Source organism: Centropristis striata, chromosome 4, assembly GCF_030273125.1.
Source record: "Centropristis striata isolate RG_2023a ecotype Rhode Island chromosome 4, C.striata_1.0, whole genome shotgun sequence".
NCBI lineage: Eukaryota > Metazoa > Chordata > Actinopteri > Perciformes > Serranidae > Centropristis > Centropristis striata.
In genome coordinates this window covers 902,042-914,541 of record NC_081520.1, presented here as the reverse complement: position 1 = coordinate 914,541, position 12,500 = coordinate 902,042, and the positions used below count along the sequence as shown (strand labels likewise).

Below are 12,500 nucleotides of genomic sequence, written 5' to 3'. Positions count from 1 at the left end.
TCAAAATCACTGCAAAGAGAAGAACAACCACTACAGAGATGCATTTAACCACCAAAAATATACAAAAATCAACTACAAGGAGACATCAGATGACCACAAAGAGACAAAAAAACTATAAAGAGACTCAAAATGATCAGAAAGAGGAAAAAAACAAGGCATTAAATGTCCAAAAATCAACTACAATGAGACTTTAAATAACCACAAAGAGACTCAAAATGATAACAAAGAGACAAAAACACTGCAGAGGAACATTACATGACCAAAAATAGACAGAAAATCAACTACAAGGAGAGATTAAATGACCTCAAAGAGACAAAAAACACTAAAGAGAGACATTTAACGACCAAAAATAGACAAAAAATATATATATAAAGAGACATTGAATGACCACAAAGAGACAAAAAACTACAGAGACTCAAAATGACCATAAAGAGATAAAACATAACTTCAGATAGACTCAAAATACTATTAAAAAAAAAAAGACTACAACTACAAGGAGACATTAAATGACCACAAAGAGACAAAAAAACGACTTCACAGAGACATTAAACGACCAAACTATAACTATAAAGTGACTCAAAATCATCACAAAGAAACAAAAAACCAACTACAGAGAGACATTAAATGATCACAAAGAGACAAAAAACAACCAAAGAAAAAGAAAACAACAACTATAAAGAGACTCAAAATAAGACACAAAGAACACTTCAGAGCGAAATTAAACGATTAATTATACAAAAATCAACTACAAAGTGACATTCGATGATCACAAAGAGATCAACGACAAACAGAAAAAAACCAACTATAAAGAGACTCAAAATGACTAAAGAGACAAAAAACAACGACAGAGAGGCATTAAATGAGCACAAAGAGACAAAAAAAACTATAGACACTCAAAATGAGCACAAAGAGAAAAAAAACAATTCAGAGAGACATTTAATGACCAATGATAGCCAAAAATCAAGCACATGGACACATTAAATGACCACAAACAGACAAAAAACTATAAAGAGAGTCAAAATGATCAAAAAGAGACAAAAAAACACTAGAGAGAGACAACCACAAAGCAAGGTTATTATAGTAAACGAAAACTAACGAAATAACGAAAACTAGAATTGAAAAAACATTTTCGTTAACTGAAATAAAAATAAAAACTAGAGTTTTTAAAAAACGATAACTAACTGAAACTGTATTTTGAGGTTACAAAACTAACTAAAACTAACTAAAATTATAGTGAAAATGTCCTTAGTTTTCGTTTTTGTCAACTTTTTTCATTCATAATTCAGTGTTTCTATTTGAACATGTAACACATGGTGAATATGTTTACTGAGACTGGGATGTTTACACTAGAACCAAAATACAAAACAGTTAATAACCTTATTGGGGCTGAGATGATAAACCAAAGGAAATAAAGGAAACATTTATTATGACCTCTTTGAATCTGGCACCAACACATAGCCCATTACACAAAAAACTAAAACTAACACTAAAACTAATAAAAACTAAACTAAAACTAAGCATTTTCAAAAACTAAAAACTAAACTAAAACTAGAAAACTCACTCTAAAAACTAACTAAAACTAACTAAGGCTCCGTTCACACGAGGACGGTCTGAACAGAAGACGCAAAAGTGGCGTCTCGTCTTCACTTTTTATTCCTCGTTTAGACGAGCGTTTTCAGGAGGAAATCTGCTGCATACGGTGACGCAAAAGTGTGTGAATGTGATTGTATGCAGCCAGGCGGCATCACTTAAAGCCATAAGAGCATCTTTGGGTTCAGATTTTTGTGTCTTTAAGCCCCAAAAACGCCGTCACCATCTAAACGAAAGGCACTTCCCATAAAATATTTTGTCGTTTTTACCCGCAAGCGTCCTCGTGTAAACGGAGCCTGAATTTGAAAACAAAAATTCACAACAAAATTAAAACTAAAACTAATGAAAAATCCAAAACTATTATAACCTTGCCACCATTAAATTCATTAAATGACGACAAACAGACACTAAAAACACCAGAAAGAGGCTCAGCAGCTCTAATATAAAGTCCGTGTGTCTTCCTGCTGTGTAGAAGCAGCTTCTGCATGTCTGTCCAGCAGTCTGTTGTCTCATAATCAGCCTGTAGAGGAGCATGTGTTGTTTACTCAGCTGTTTTCTGGTTCTTCAGTCCTTCATGCATTCTTGTTATTGCAGAGCTATGTGCTGGCTCACCCTGGCACCGTGCTGCTGGACCCCCTGCCGGCCATGACCCAGCTCCTGGACCGCTTCGCCTCTTACCGCATCATGAGCAAGCTGCACAACTCACTCCGAGGTGAACTGGAGCTTCGTAGAGTGGATTATAGTAGTTTTACTGCTGCTGGTAGACAATCATTTCCCTGTTTACTGTCCAACAGACTGGCGGATCTGCAGCCCTCCTTACCTGGAGATCTACAGCGCCAGAGACCTGAAGTCCACTCAGCAGGCCGTGACCAGCCAGGACCTAAGCTTTCCTCTCAGTAATTCACTCTCTGTCAATCCATAGCCTTCACTACCTCAGTTCATAACTGCAGAATGGTTAAATCACCAACCTGGTCTCACAGGAATCCGTGGAATAGCCACGGAATCGCTCAAATTTCCATGAAACTGACACAGATTTGGCTACAATGCAAGTTAATGCCAGTCATATCCCGTGGCTATTCCAACATACAAAGTGATTATGTACATTCACTGAGTGAATATTTAGAAAATAAAACATATATTTCTCGCTAGAAATGTGATCAAAATCCATTTTTATGCAGAAACTAAGTCAAAATATTGATTTTTTTCACTAAAAATGAGAGAACTGTCCGCCATGTTTTTTGTTCTGACCGCCGGGACCTTGAAAGTCACGTGACTTGGAACAAACCAATAGGAACAAATATTAACTTGCATTGTAGCGAAATCCGTGTCAGTTTCATGGAAATTTGAGTTATTCCGTGGCTATTCCACGGATTTTGAGTTAAGCGAATCCGTGGCTATTTCACGGATTCCTGTGAGACCAGGTTCTAAATTACCTATAAAGTAACTTCTTCTCACTTTCTTTATGTAAGTGAAGTTTAAAAGCTCATATAGATGGTATTATCTGATTATTTGGGAAGAGGTTTGTTGTCAGTGGTGTGTTTTATTGAGGACTGGGGGTCATAAACCTCTAAAAAATAATGACACAGTTGTAATCAATTAGTCAATTAGGTAAACCAGTTAAGGTGTATAATGGTTCAAAATGGACAAAATCAACTACAGAGAGGCATTAAATGACCACAAAGAGACAAAAAACACTACAAAGAGACATCAAATGATAACAAAGAGACAAAAAACAACTACAGAGAGGTGTTAAATGACTACAAAGAGACATAAAACACCATAAAGAGACTCACAATGACTAAAGAGATAAAAAAAAACATCTACAGAGAGACATTAAATGACCGCAGAGACAAAAAACACTACAAAGAGGCATAAAACGACAAAAAATAGACAAAAATCAACTATAAGGAGACATTAAACAACCACAAAGAGACAAAAAAACCACTTCATAGACTCAAAATGACACAAAAAACACATCAGAGAGACAAAAAATAGACAAAAAGTAATCAACAAGGAGACATTAAGTGATTACAAAGAGACAATAAACAACTAGAGAGAGACATTCTTTATGTAAGTGAAGTTTAAAAGCTCATCTGCTGCTCTTTAAAAAAAAAGCTCATATAGATGGTATTAAAAATATACCCAAAAAATTATCTTTAAAAAAAAAAGGGAAATGTTCTAGTTTGCTTCTATTTTCCTCATTCCTCTTTTCTCCCTTTTTCTTTTGACCCCAGTTTGTAAAACCAGAGTGGCTCACGGCTCGCTGTCCCATGAGGTGAGTGATTGATCGTTTGTTTTATTCACTGTGTTATTTGCTCTTGGTTCATTTTAATTGATTGATTGATTGTCTTTATTTCGAACATGCAAGCAAGTAAAAAAACAACAACAACAAAAAAACAAGTTTAAATATTAATAGATGAATAAATAAAAAACAAAACAAAAAAGCAAAAAAGAAATTGAGAAAACAGATACTTTCTGCAAGCTCGAAAGGGAGTAGGAAGAAGTAAAAAAACGTATCGAGTCCTACCCCTTAACAGGTCTCTATATCTATATACATATATATATGAATAATCAATATAGTCACATACAAATATTATAAACAATTATATATATATATATATATATATATACTATAAACAATTTATAGTACATTGTAAATACCTATACATGTATATTGTAAATTACTATATAAATATTATAAACATAAATATAATTACCATGTGTATTACAAAGTCTAACACACAGTCTAACCTGTGTGTGTGTCAGATGTCTCTGATCTTCAGTGCGTCCAGCCTGGAGGACATCCGTCCTCCCTGCGTGCTGCAGAGCTTCGTTAACCACGGAGCCGTCCTCCACAAGGTGTTCGTGGTGGGAGACAGACACTTCTGCGTGGAGAGGCCTTCGCTCAAGAACTTCCCTCCAGGACCCTGTGGTCGGTTTCACTTTATTTCTTTCATTTCTACCACCTCGTCCTTTTCTTTCTTTTCCTTCTCTATCCTGCCTCCTTCTCTCTGTTTCCTTTCATTTTCATTCTCTTTCCCCCTTCACTACTTTGTCCTTTTGTCTGATTTTCCTGTCTCCTCCTTTCTTTCCTTTCCTGCCTTGTTCTTTCCTTCCCTTCCTCCTCCTACACACACACACACACACACACACACACACACACACACGTGCGCACACACACGCACACACACACTTTACTGCCTACCCCTTTTCTGTCTTTACCTCCATTTCCTTCCCTCCTTAATGTGTTGCTGTCTTCTTTACTTTTCCTGTTTTTTCTTTTCCTTTCCTACCAAAATAAGACACAAAGAACACTTCAGAGCGAAATCAAACGATTAATTATATACAAAAATCAACTACAAAGTGACATTCGATGATCACAAAGAGACAAAGATCAACGACAAACAGAAAAAAAACAACTACAAGTAGACTCAAAATGACTACAAGACTTAAAATCACTACAAAGACAAAAAGAAACACTTTAGTGATACTTTCACTGAGACATTAACGGTCCAAATATAGACAAAAATCAACTACAAAGAGACTCTCAAAATTAATACAAAGAGACAACCCCCCTTGTTGTTTCCTTCCCTGTTGTCCTTTTCTTTCCTTTCTTGTCTTTCCTGTCCTCTCCTCTGTTCTACTTTTCTTTTCTACCTTTTTTCTACCTTGTCCATTCTTGTCGTGCATTTTTGTGCCATGTCTTACTGTGTCTTGTTTTGTCGTTTTTACCATACCTTGTTTTTCTTTGCTCTATCTGTTACCTGTTTATCCACCTCCAGACAGGGAGACGATCTTCTTCAACAGCCATCAGGTGTCCAAGCCAGAGTCCAGCTCTGATCTCACAGCAGTGAGTAATAAAACTGTTTTAACAAAGTTCAGGCCCCGTTTACACGAGGATGCTCGCGGGTAAAAACGACAAAATATTTTATGGGAAGTGCCTCGTGTAAACAGAGCCTTAGTTCATGTCTGACCCATTTTTTCACCCATTTGGGACCTGACGGTGCTGAAATCCACCCTAAAATGTCCTTCTTTGTCCTGATGTCTAGCTGGACGAGCAGATGCCGTGCCTGCCTCCGCCCAGCTCGCAGGCCGTGGCGGCGCTGGTGAAGGAGCTCCGAGTCCAGCTCGGCATGGCTCTGTTCGGCGTGGACGTCATCATCAACATACACACACACACCCTCACCGTCATCGACATCAACATCTTCCCAGGTACTGCAGCTGCACAGACACACAGACAGATAAACAAGAAATAAACAGGAATGAATGTGATTAGCTGAGGGTCACATGTGAGGTTCCACAGGGATCTGTACTGGGTCCACAGGGTTTTATATTCTACATTAATCATATTTGTAACGCATCCAAAATGTGAAAAAACATTTGTTTGCCGATGAAACAAATTAATTCTGTTCCAGTAAATATGAATAGAATGGATAACTGGAAAAATGATGGTTTGATATTAACAAGTTGTCATTCAATTAAAACACAAAACTTTTTTTTTTACATATTTAAATCCATATTTAACGTAAAATATAATGTAATATTCAAATAATATAATGGGACATTATATATATATATATATTGTTGAATGTTAAATTACAGCGAATTCAATGTAAAAACATTGAAAAAATACAAATTATCAAAAATACATTTTTTTTACAGTCAAACTTTTGATTGAATGTAAAATTCAAAAAACAAAGAAATATCAAACAAAATGTTAAAGTCTGGCAGCAAAAATGTAAATTTAAAATAACTTTAAATAACATTTCTTTGCTGTTTTTAATGGTAAGTGGCAAGTTTTGCTGCCAGCCTTACTGTTCTTTTTTTTGTTTTACAGTGTAGCACCATGTATATATATATAAATATACAATATATATATATATATATATATGTGTGTGTGTGTGTGTGTGTATATATATATATATATATTTATTTATTTTTTATTTTCATTTTTTATATTTTTTACTGTATATTATAAGAAAGTATCTGTAAAATAACAGTTGTGTCCTGTTATTTCACGGTAATTGTCTGTTTACCTTTGTTACAATTTTTTTACAGTGTAATTTTGAAAAGAAAAAAGATAACTGTGGTGTGTATATGCATTTTTGTTTATTTGTTTTATTTGTTTCTTTAATTTTTTAGTGTGTTAATCTAAAGGAAACAAAATGATTCATGTTAAAATGGTTTGGCTGGAGTAAGGTAAGGCTTCAGCAGGATCTTTTTGTTTTGTCTCTTTGTCACTTGTGTGTATTTGTGTGAATTGAAAACTAAATGAATCCCCTCTCCTCTCCGTCAGGCTATGAGGGAGTTCCCCAGTTTTTCTCGTCCCTGCTCAGCCACATCGAGTCCGTTCTGGACCAACGGGGTCCTGCTGGCTCTGCTGAGTCTCCTCAGTCTGCAGGAGGTCCTGCTGCTGCACCAACCGGCCTCTAGTCCTCATTAACACGTCATGATGGTTCACCATGTTGATCAGCTTCCAGGACCAACAGACTCATAGATGTCAGAAGCTCTATGGGACCAAACTCAGCTGTTTCCAAGACGTTGCCTTAATTGTAATACACTATTTTTATTTTCACTGTACAAAGTTAACCTGTGAACACAGAAGTTTTATTTTGAAAAGCCACCATATATAATGTAACAAGCAGAAAGCGACACAATGTCCCTGGCAGAAGCAAAGTGGTCCATGTGTGCAGTGGCGGTTCTAGACCAGTTTTACTGTGGGGGCCAAGGAGGGGCCAGTGTTTAATCAGAGGGACACATTAGCACATGAAAACATGGCAAAGATGATATTTAAGCATTCAAAATCTTTGAATGTCTTGAAAAAGACACAAAATGACCAAAAAAGACACAAAATGAGAATATAGAATAACCAAAAAAAAAACCCACAGAAGACATAAAAATGACAGAAAAATGACACAAAATATCTAAAACAGACACAAAAAAGACACATAAATGACACCAATGACAAAAAAGACACAAAATGAGAAAAAAAAGACACAAAATAACTAAAAAAGACAACAACAGACACAAAATTACCAAAAAAAGACACAAATGACCAAAAAAGATACAAAATGACTTACAAAGGCATGTAAAGACATGAAAGGGATTAAAAAATGGACAAAATAGCCCGATAAGACTCCATAGAGTAAAACTATTATACAATGTAACATTCTGGGTTCCTTTTGTGTTCAATGAGATATTGTTTGAACAAAAAAAAAGGTTAGAATTGTTCCATTGTTCATTGTTATAAAATGATCATTTTATTATTAATTTGACACACGATGTGACGAGTTCAGCTGAGAACCTGTTGATAAAAGCCTCCTAGACGTTTTAACAGGCCTCCATGCTGCTGTCACTGTTTACTTTCTGCTTGTGACTCAGAATGTAACACACCAGAATACTCTAAACTGTCTAATAGCAATATAAAAACACTGGTGGAAAGTAACTAAGTACATTTACTCAAGTACTGTACTTAAGTACAATTTTGAGGTACTTTTACTTTACTTGAGTATTTCCATTTTATGTAACTTTATACTTCTACTCCACTACATTTAGAGGAAAATATTGTACTTTTTACTCCACTTTTACTCCACTCAGCTGACAGTTCAACTTCTCAATCTGCTACATTTTTCTGACAGCTTTAGTTACTTTTCAGGTCGTGATTTAACATAAAAACATGATTAGACTTTTTTTTTTTAATTAAATCTTATAACTGTATACTAAGTAGTTAAATGAGCCCTGTCTTTACAGAATTAAAACACTGTTTACATAAAAGCTTCAATACAAATAATCTTATAATATATTTAGAATATATTAAAAAAAAAAATCTGAGTGGATCTATTCTTTATAACGAGTACTTTTACTTTTGATACTTTAAGTACATTTTGATGCTGATACTTTTGTACTTTGAGTGGAGTAATTTCACAGTGTGGTATTAGTACTTTTACTGCAGTAAGGGTTCTGAATACTTCTTCCACCACTGTAAAAAAAGGAGCCTATCACCTGTTTTTATTTGGGGTTTCCCATGTTTACAAAGCGTCTACAGGCTAATGTTTTATTTTTGTGAAACTAAAGGGTTAAATACTTTTATGACTGTCTAAAAAACCAAGCAGACAACAAACAATCGTTTAATACACTTTCTGTTTATTGATTGGTTGGTAGTAAGTTACAGCAGGCACAAATACAGCACTCTGATTGGCCAGTAATATTACAAATGATGTTTTCATTATAATTCCCCCCCTGTTGTTTGAAATGTCCTCTATATGTCCCTTACGTCCCCCTGCAGACGTCTCCTACGTCTCTGTCGCTGGTTCATAACATACATTGTTTTGAAACATTTTGCACTAATATAGAAAAAGAAAAGAACATTAATTTCTCATTTGCTCTCCAGTGAACAAACCTCATCTTTGGAGTAGACGTAATAAGCTCGTCGGTGTGTTATCACATCAGAAACATGAATGTATTGTAAATCTTGGCTGTGTAGAAAAAGAGATTATATACTCTATGATGCACTTTGATAACATATTAAAATACATGAAATAATTCATTATTTGGCTAATTATTGCATTCACGTGTGCTGTAGTCTACAGGTCCATCTCAATAAATTAGAATATCATAGAAAAGTTATTTATGTCAGTAATTCAATTCAAAGAGTGGAAATAACACATTATATAGATCCATTACACCAGAATGAAACATTCCATGTCTTAATTAGTTTAATTTCTTCTAATTATAATGATTATGGCTTACACTTAATGAAGACCTAAAATTCAGTGTCTCACAAAAATTTGAATATTACAAAAGACCAATTTTAAAAAGTATGTTTAAAATGGAAATGTTGGCCTCTGAAATCCTTCTTTCTTGTTCATTTTAATGCCTGGTACAACTATTTGTTTGGACAAATATAATGATAACAACAAAAATAGCTCATAATAGCTGATATCTAGAGATTTTCCATGGTTTTCTTGAGAATAATTTTGGTTATTACCAAGAAAACCACAGAAAATGTCTAGATATCAGCTCTTAAATTACACTCATATGAGCTATTTTTGTTGTTATCATTATATTTGTCCAAACAAATGAACCTTTAGTTGTACCAGACATTAAAATGAACAAGAAATTGAAGGAAAATTGTGGTCTAATAACAATCTAATAATCTAATGAAACATTTAATGTCCTAATTTATTTCATTTCTTCTCATTTGAATGATTATGGCTTACATTTAACCCTCTATAGTACGGTGTTGCCCTCAGGCAACATATCCATTTTTGGCCTGTCAAATTTCTACAATGCATGTTTTTCAGTGATGCAATACTTTAAAAAAGAGGGAAGAGTATAGGGAACCACTACCAATGATTTAATTTGACACAAGACCTCCAGGAGGCCATATTGAAACCCTTCTTTGCATGCTTTTCCAAAGGAAACAGCCTTTTGCCTTTTTGTACAACAAAAAAGCACTGAAAACATAATTTTGTTGCCCTTTTCCATCTGGAAATAGGTGAGGTCTACTTATAGCTGAGTAAACCTAGTTTCATGCAATTTAGTTTTATAATTGACACATGGCAACAGGCAACAAACCCCAGAAACTTAAAAAAAATATATAAAATATCTTCAGATTATGTTTATTTAGTCTATTTTAAGACAACAAAAAAAACACTCCAAACATTCTCTTCCTAACATTTGGCAAATTTTGCTTTCAGACCAAGGTTATAATAGTTTTGGATTTTTCATTAGTTTTAGTTTTAATTTTGTTGTGAATTTTTGTTTTCAAATTCAGTTAGTTTTAGTTAGTTTTTAGAGTGAGTTTTCTAGTTTTAGTTTAGTTTTTAGTTTTTGAAAATGCTTAGTTTTAGTTTAGTTTTTATTAGTTTTAGTGTTAGTTTTAGTTTTTTTGTAATGGGTATGTGCCTTCATTTCCTTTGGTTTATCATCTCAGCCTCAATAAGGTTATTAACTCTTACAGTTCTGGGTGTTTTGTATTTTGGTTCTAGTGTAAACATCCCAGTCTCAGTAAACATATTCACCATGTGTTGCATGTTCCAATAGAAACACTGAATTATGAATGAAACATTCTCTTCCTAGCTGGCATCATAATGTACCATAGAGGGTTAATGAAGACTAAAACTCAGTGTCTCAATTCTTGGTTGGGGCTGTTTGACTTGAACTACTGGAAATGAACTGTTGCATCATATTTAATGTATTGAGATGTATCTGTGTGTTGTGTTATTGCAGTCAGTGGGTAACCCTGTTGATCCTGCACCGTGTGCATGTCTACCAGTGTCCTCCTGGGGGCGCTGATGCTTCATATTTCCTATGACCTTGGCTTACAGACCACGCTATATGTGATATTTACACAAATGACATGAAAACGGTGACTACAGAGCATTTATAACGTTATTGTCAGTGTTACCAAGACAACACGATGGCTTTTAGTGACTCCCTCTCCCCTGACGCCTCCTTGGCTTGTTAAAGATAAGAGTGCAAAGCTGGCTGAGAACCTGAAGTGACACTTTTAGATTTTGTAAGCTTTAAGTACATCCTGCGGACACACACACACGTGTCTGATCCACTTCCTGTGGCGTTCTGTTAGCTCGTGTCACTCCGGTTCGTCACAAACAGTCGGTTTTTAACAGTGCGAGAGCCAAATGAAACACATTCCTCGTTTCTATTTTATCACCAAAGAAACAGAAAATGACTCACCCCCGTGTAGAAATATCAGTAATACATGTCGTTAACAGTCAGAACAGCTTACACATAGTTATTATTGCACAAAATATATATTGAAATTACATATATTACTTATTATTATAGCAGGGAATCCTTTTTTCCCACTAAGAACACACCATCGAGGATGCTGCAAGGATGTCAAAGACGGTGGCGTTTGTCAAAATGAACATCTGAATGAAAGTGCTGAATGCTTTGTTGGTTTACACCTGCAGTGGATCACCTGTGGACCTGACTAACAGCTTTACAGGGACTGACTGACACCAGAACCAGAACCTGGAGATGGACACAAAAGATCTTTCAGAATCTCTAGAAAAGTGTGTCTCTTTCTTCCCTAACGTGAGGAAACTGTGACAGCGTTTTTCAAGCAATCTTAAGAGCAGAAGTGAAACAACAGTATGTACAGTTTGTTTTTGTTTTTTTACTAATATAATATAATAATGTCCATTTACAGATTCACATCTGAAGACATTTCTTTGATTGCCGAAGGGGATTTGAAGGCTGTTAAAATGGAAAATGTGTGAGCTGAATGTGTGACTGAATGCAACAAAGGGTTTTGTCAGTCTGCTGTGTGTGTGTGTGTGTGTGTGTGTGTGTGTGTGTGTGTGTGTGTGTGTGTGTCTTATCCTCTGCGTAGCTCCCTCAGCTCTGCAGCCACTTTGCGCAACTCTGCTTCAATTTCCAGCAGCTCCTGTGAAGAAGAAGAAGAAAAAAAAGACAATATACACAGTTAAAAAAAAAAAGTTTGGCCGGAAAAAAGTAGATTGTCAAATAACAGTAAAAATGCACAAATATACCGTAGACATTCATGCAAATCAAAAGGTGGAAGTTGATGGTAAAAAGTGGATTTACCGTGAGTGATGAGTGACGAGTGTAAAAATAAATGTTATCACCAACTGACCTCCCCTTCATCTTCTTCAGCGTCTCCCTCCTCCTCCTCCTCGTCTCCCTCCTCCGGCCCCTCTTCATCCTCTCGAACGTATTCATCCTCATCTCCCTCATCCTCGTCTTCATCCTCCTCCTCCTCATCTCCATCTCCGTCTCCGTCCTTGTTCCTCTCCCGCTCAAACTGCTGCGTGGCTTCATCGCTCGCCTTCTCCATCACTCTCTTCTGCTGCGGCTCCTTCACCTCCTCCACCGCCGCCTCCTCCTCCTCCTTCTTCTTCTTCTTCTTCACTTCGTTCTTC

At 35.7% G+C, this 12,500-nt stretch overlaps 2 protein-coding genes across 2 annotated transcripts in view; one reads left to right on the top strand and one right to left on the bottom strand.

The window, feature by feature from the left end:
- Positions 1–7,428, top strand: part of LOC131969487 (inositol-tetrakisphosphate 1-kinase-like) — a 10,171-nt gene extending 2,743 nt beyond the window's left edge. Inside the window, exons 4-10 of the mRNA XM_059330502.1 lie at positions 2,185–2,302; positions 2,385–2,486; positions 3,825–3,865; positions 4,357–4,522; positions 5,373–5,440; positions 5,640–5,802; positions 6,887–7,428. Of these exons, the coding sequence (XP_059186485.1) occupies positions 2,185–2,302; positions 2,385–2,486; positions 3,825–3,865; positions 4,357–4,522; positions 5,373–5,440; positions 5,640–5,802; positions 6,887–7,023 (795 nt within the window). The 3' untranslated portion in view covers positions 7,024–7,428. The remainder of the gene's footprint in view (positions 1–2,184; positions 2,303–2,384; positions 2,487–3,824; positions 3,866–4,356; positions 4,523–5,372; positions 5,441–5,639; positions 5,803–6,886) is intronic.
- Positions 7,429–11,097: 3,669 nt separating this feature from the next.
- LOC131969473 (glutamic acid-rich protein) overlaps positions 11,098–12,500 on the bottom strand; it is an 11,234-nt gene continuing 9,831 nt past the window's right edge. Inside the window, exons 5-6 of the mRNA XM_059330489.1 lie at positions 12,215–12,500; positions 11,098–12,004 (exon numbers count right to left, since the gene is read on the bottom strand). The exon at positions 12,215–12,500 is cut by the window's right edge and continues 754 nt beyond it. Of these exons, the coding sequence (XP_059186472.1) occupies positions 11,936–12,004; positions 12,215–12,500 (355 nt within the window). The 3' untranslated portion in view covers positions 11,098–11,935. The remainder of the gene's footprint in view (positions 12,005–12,214) is intronic.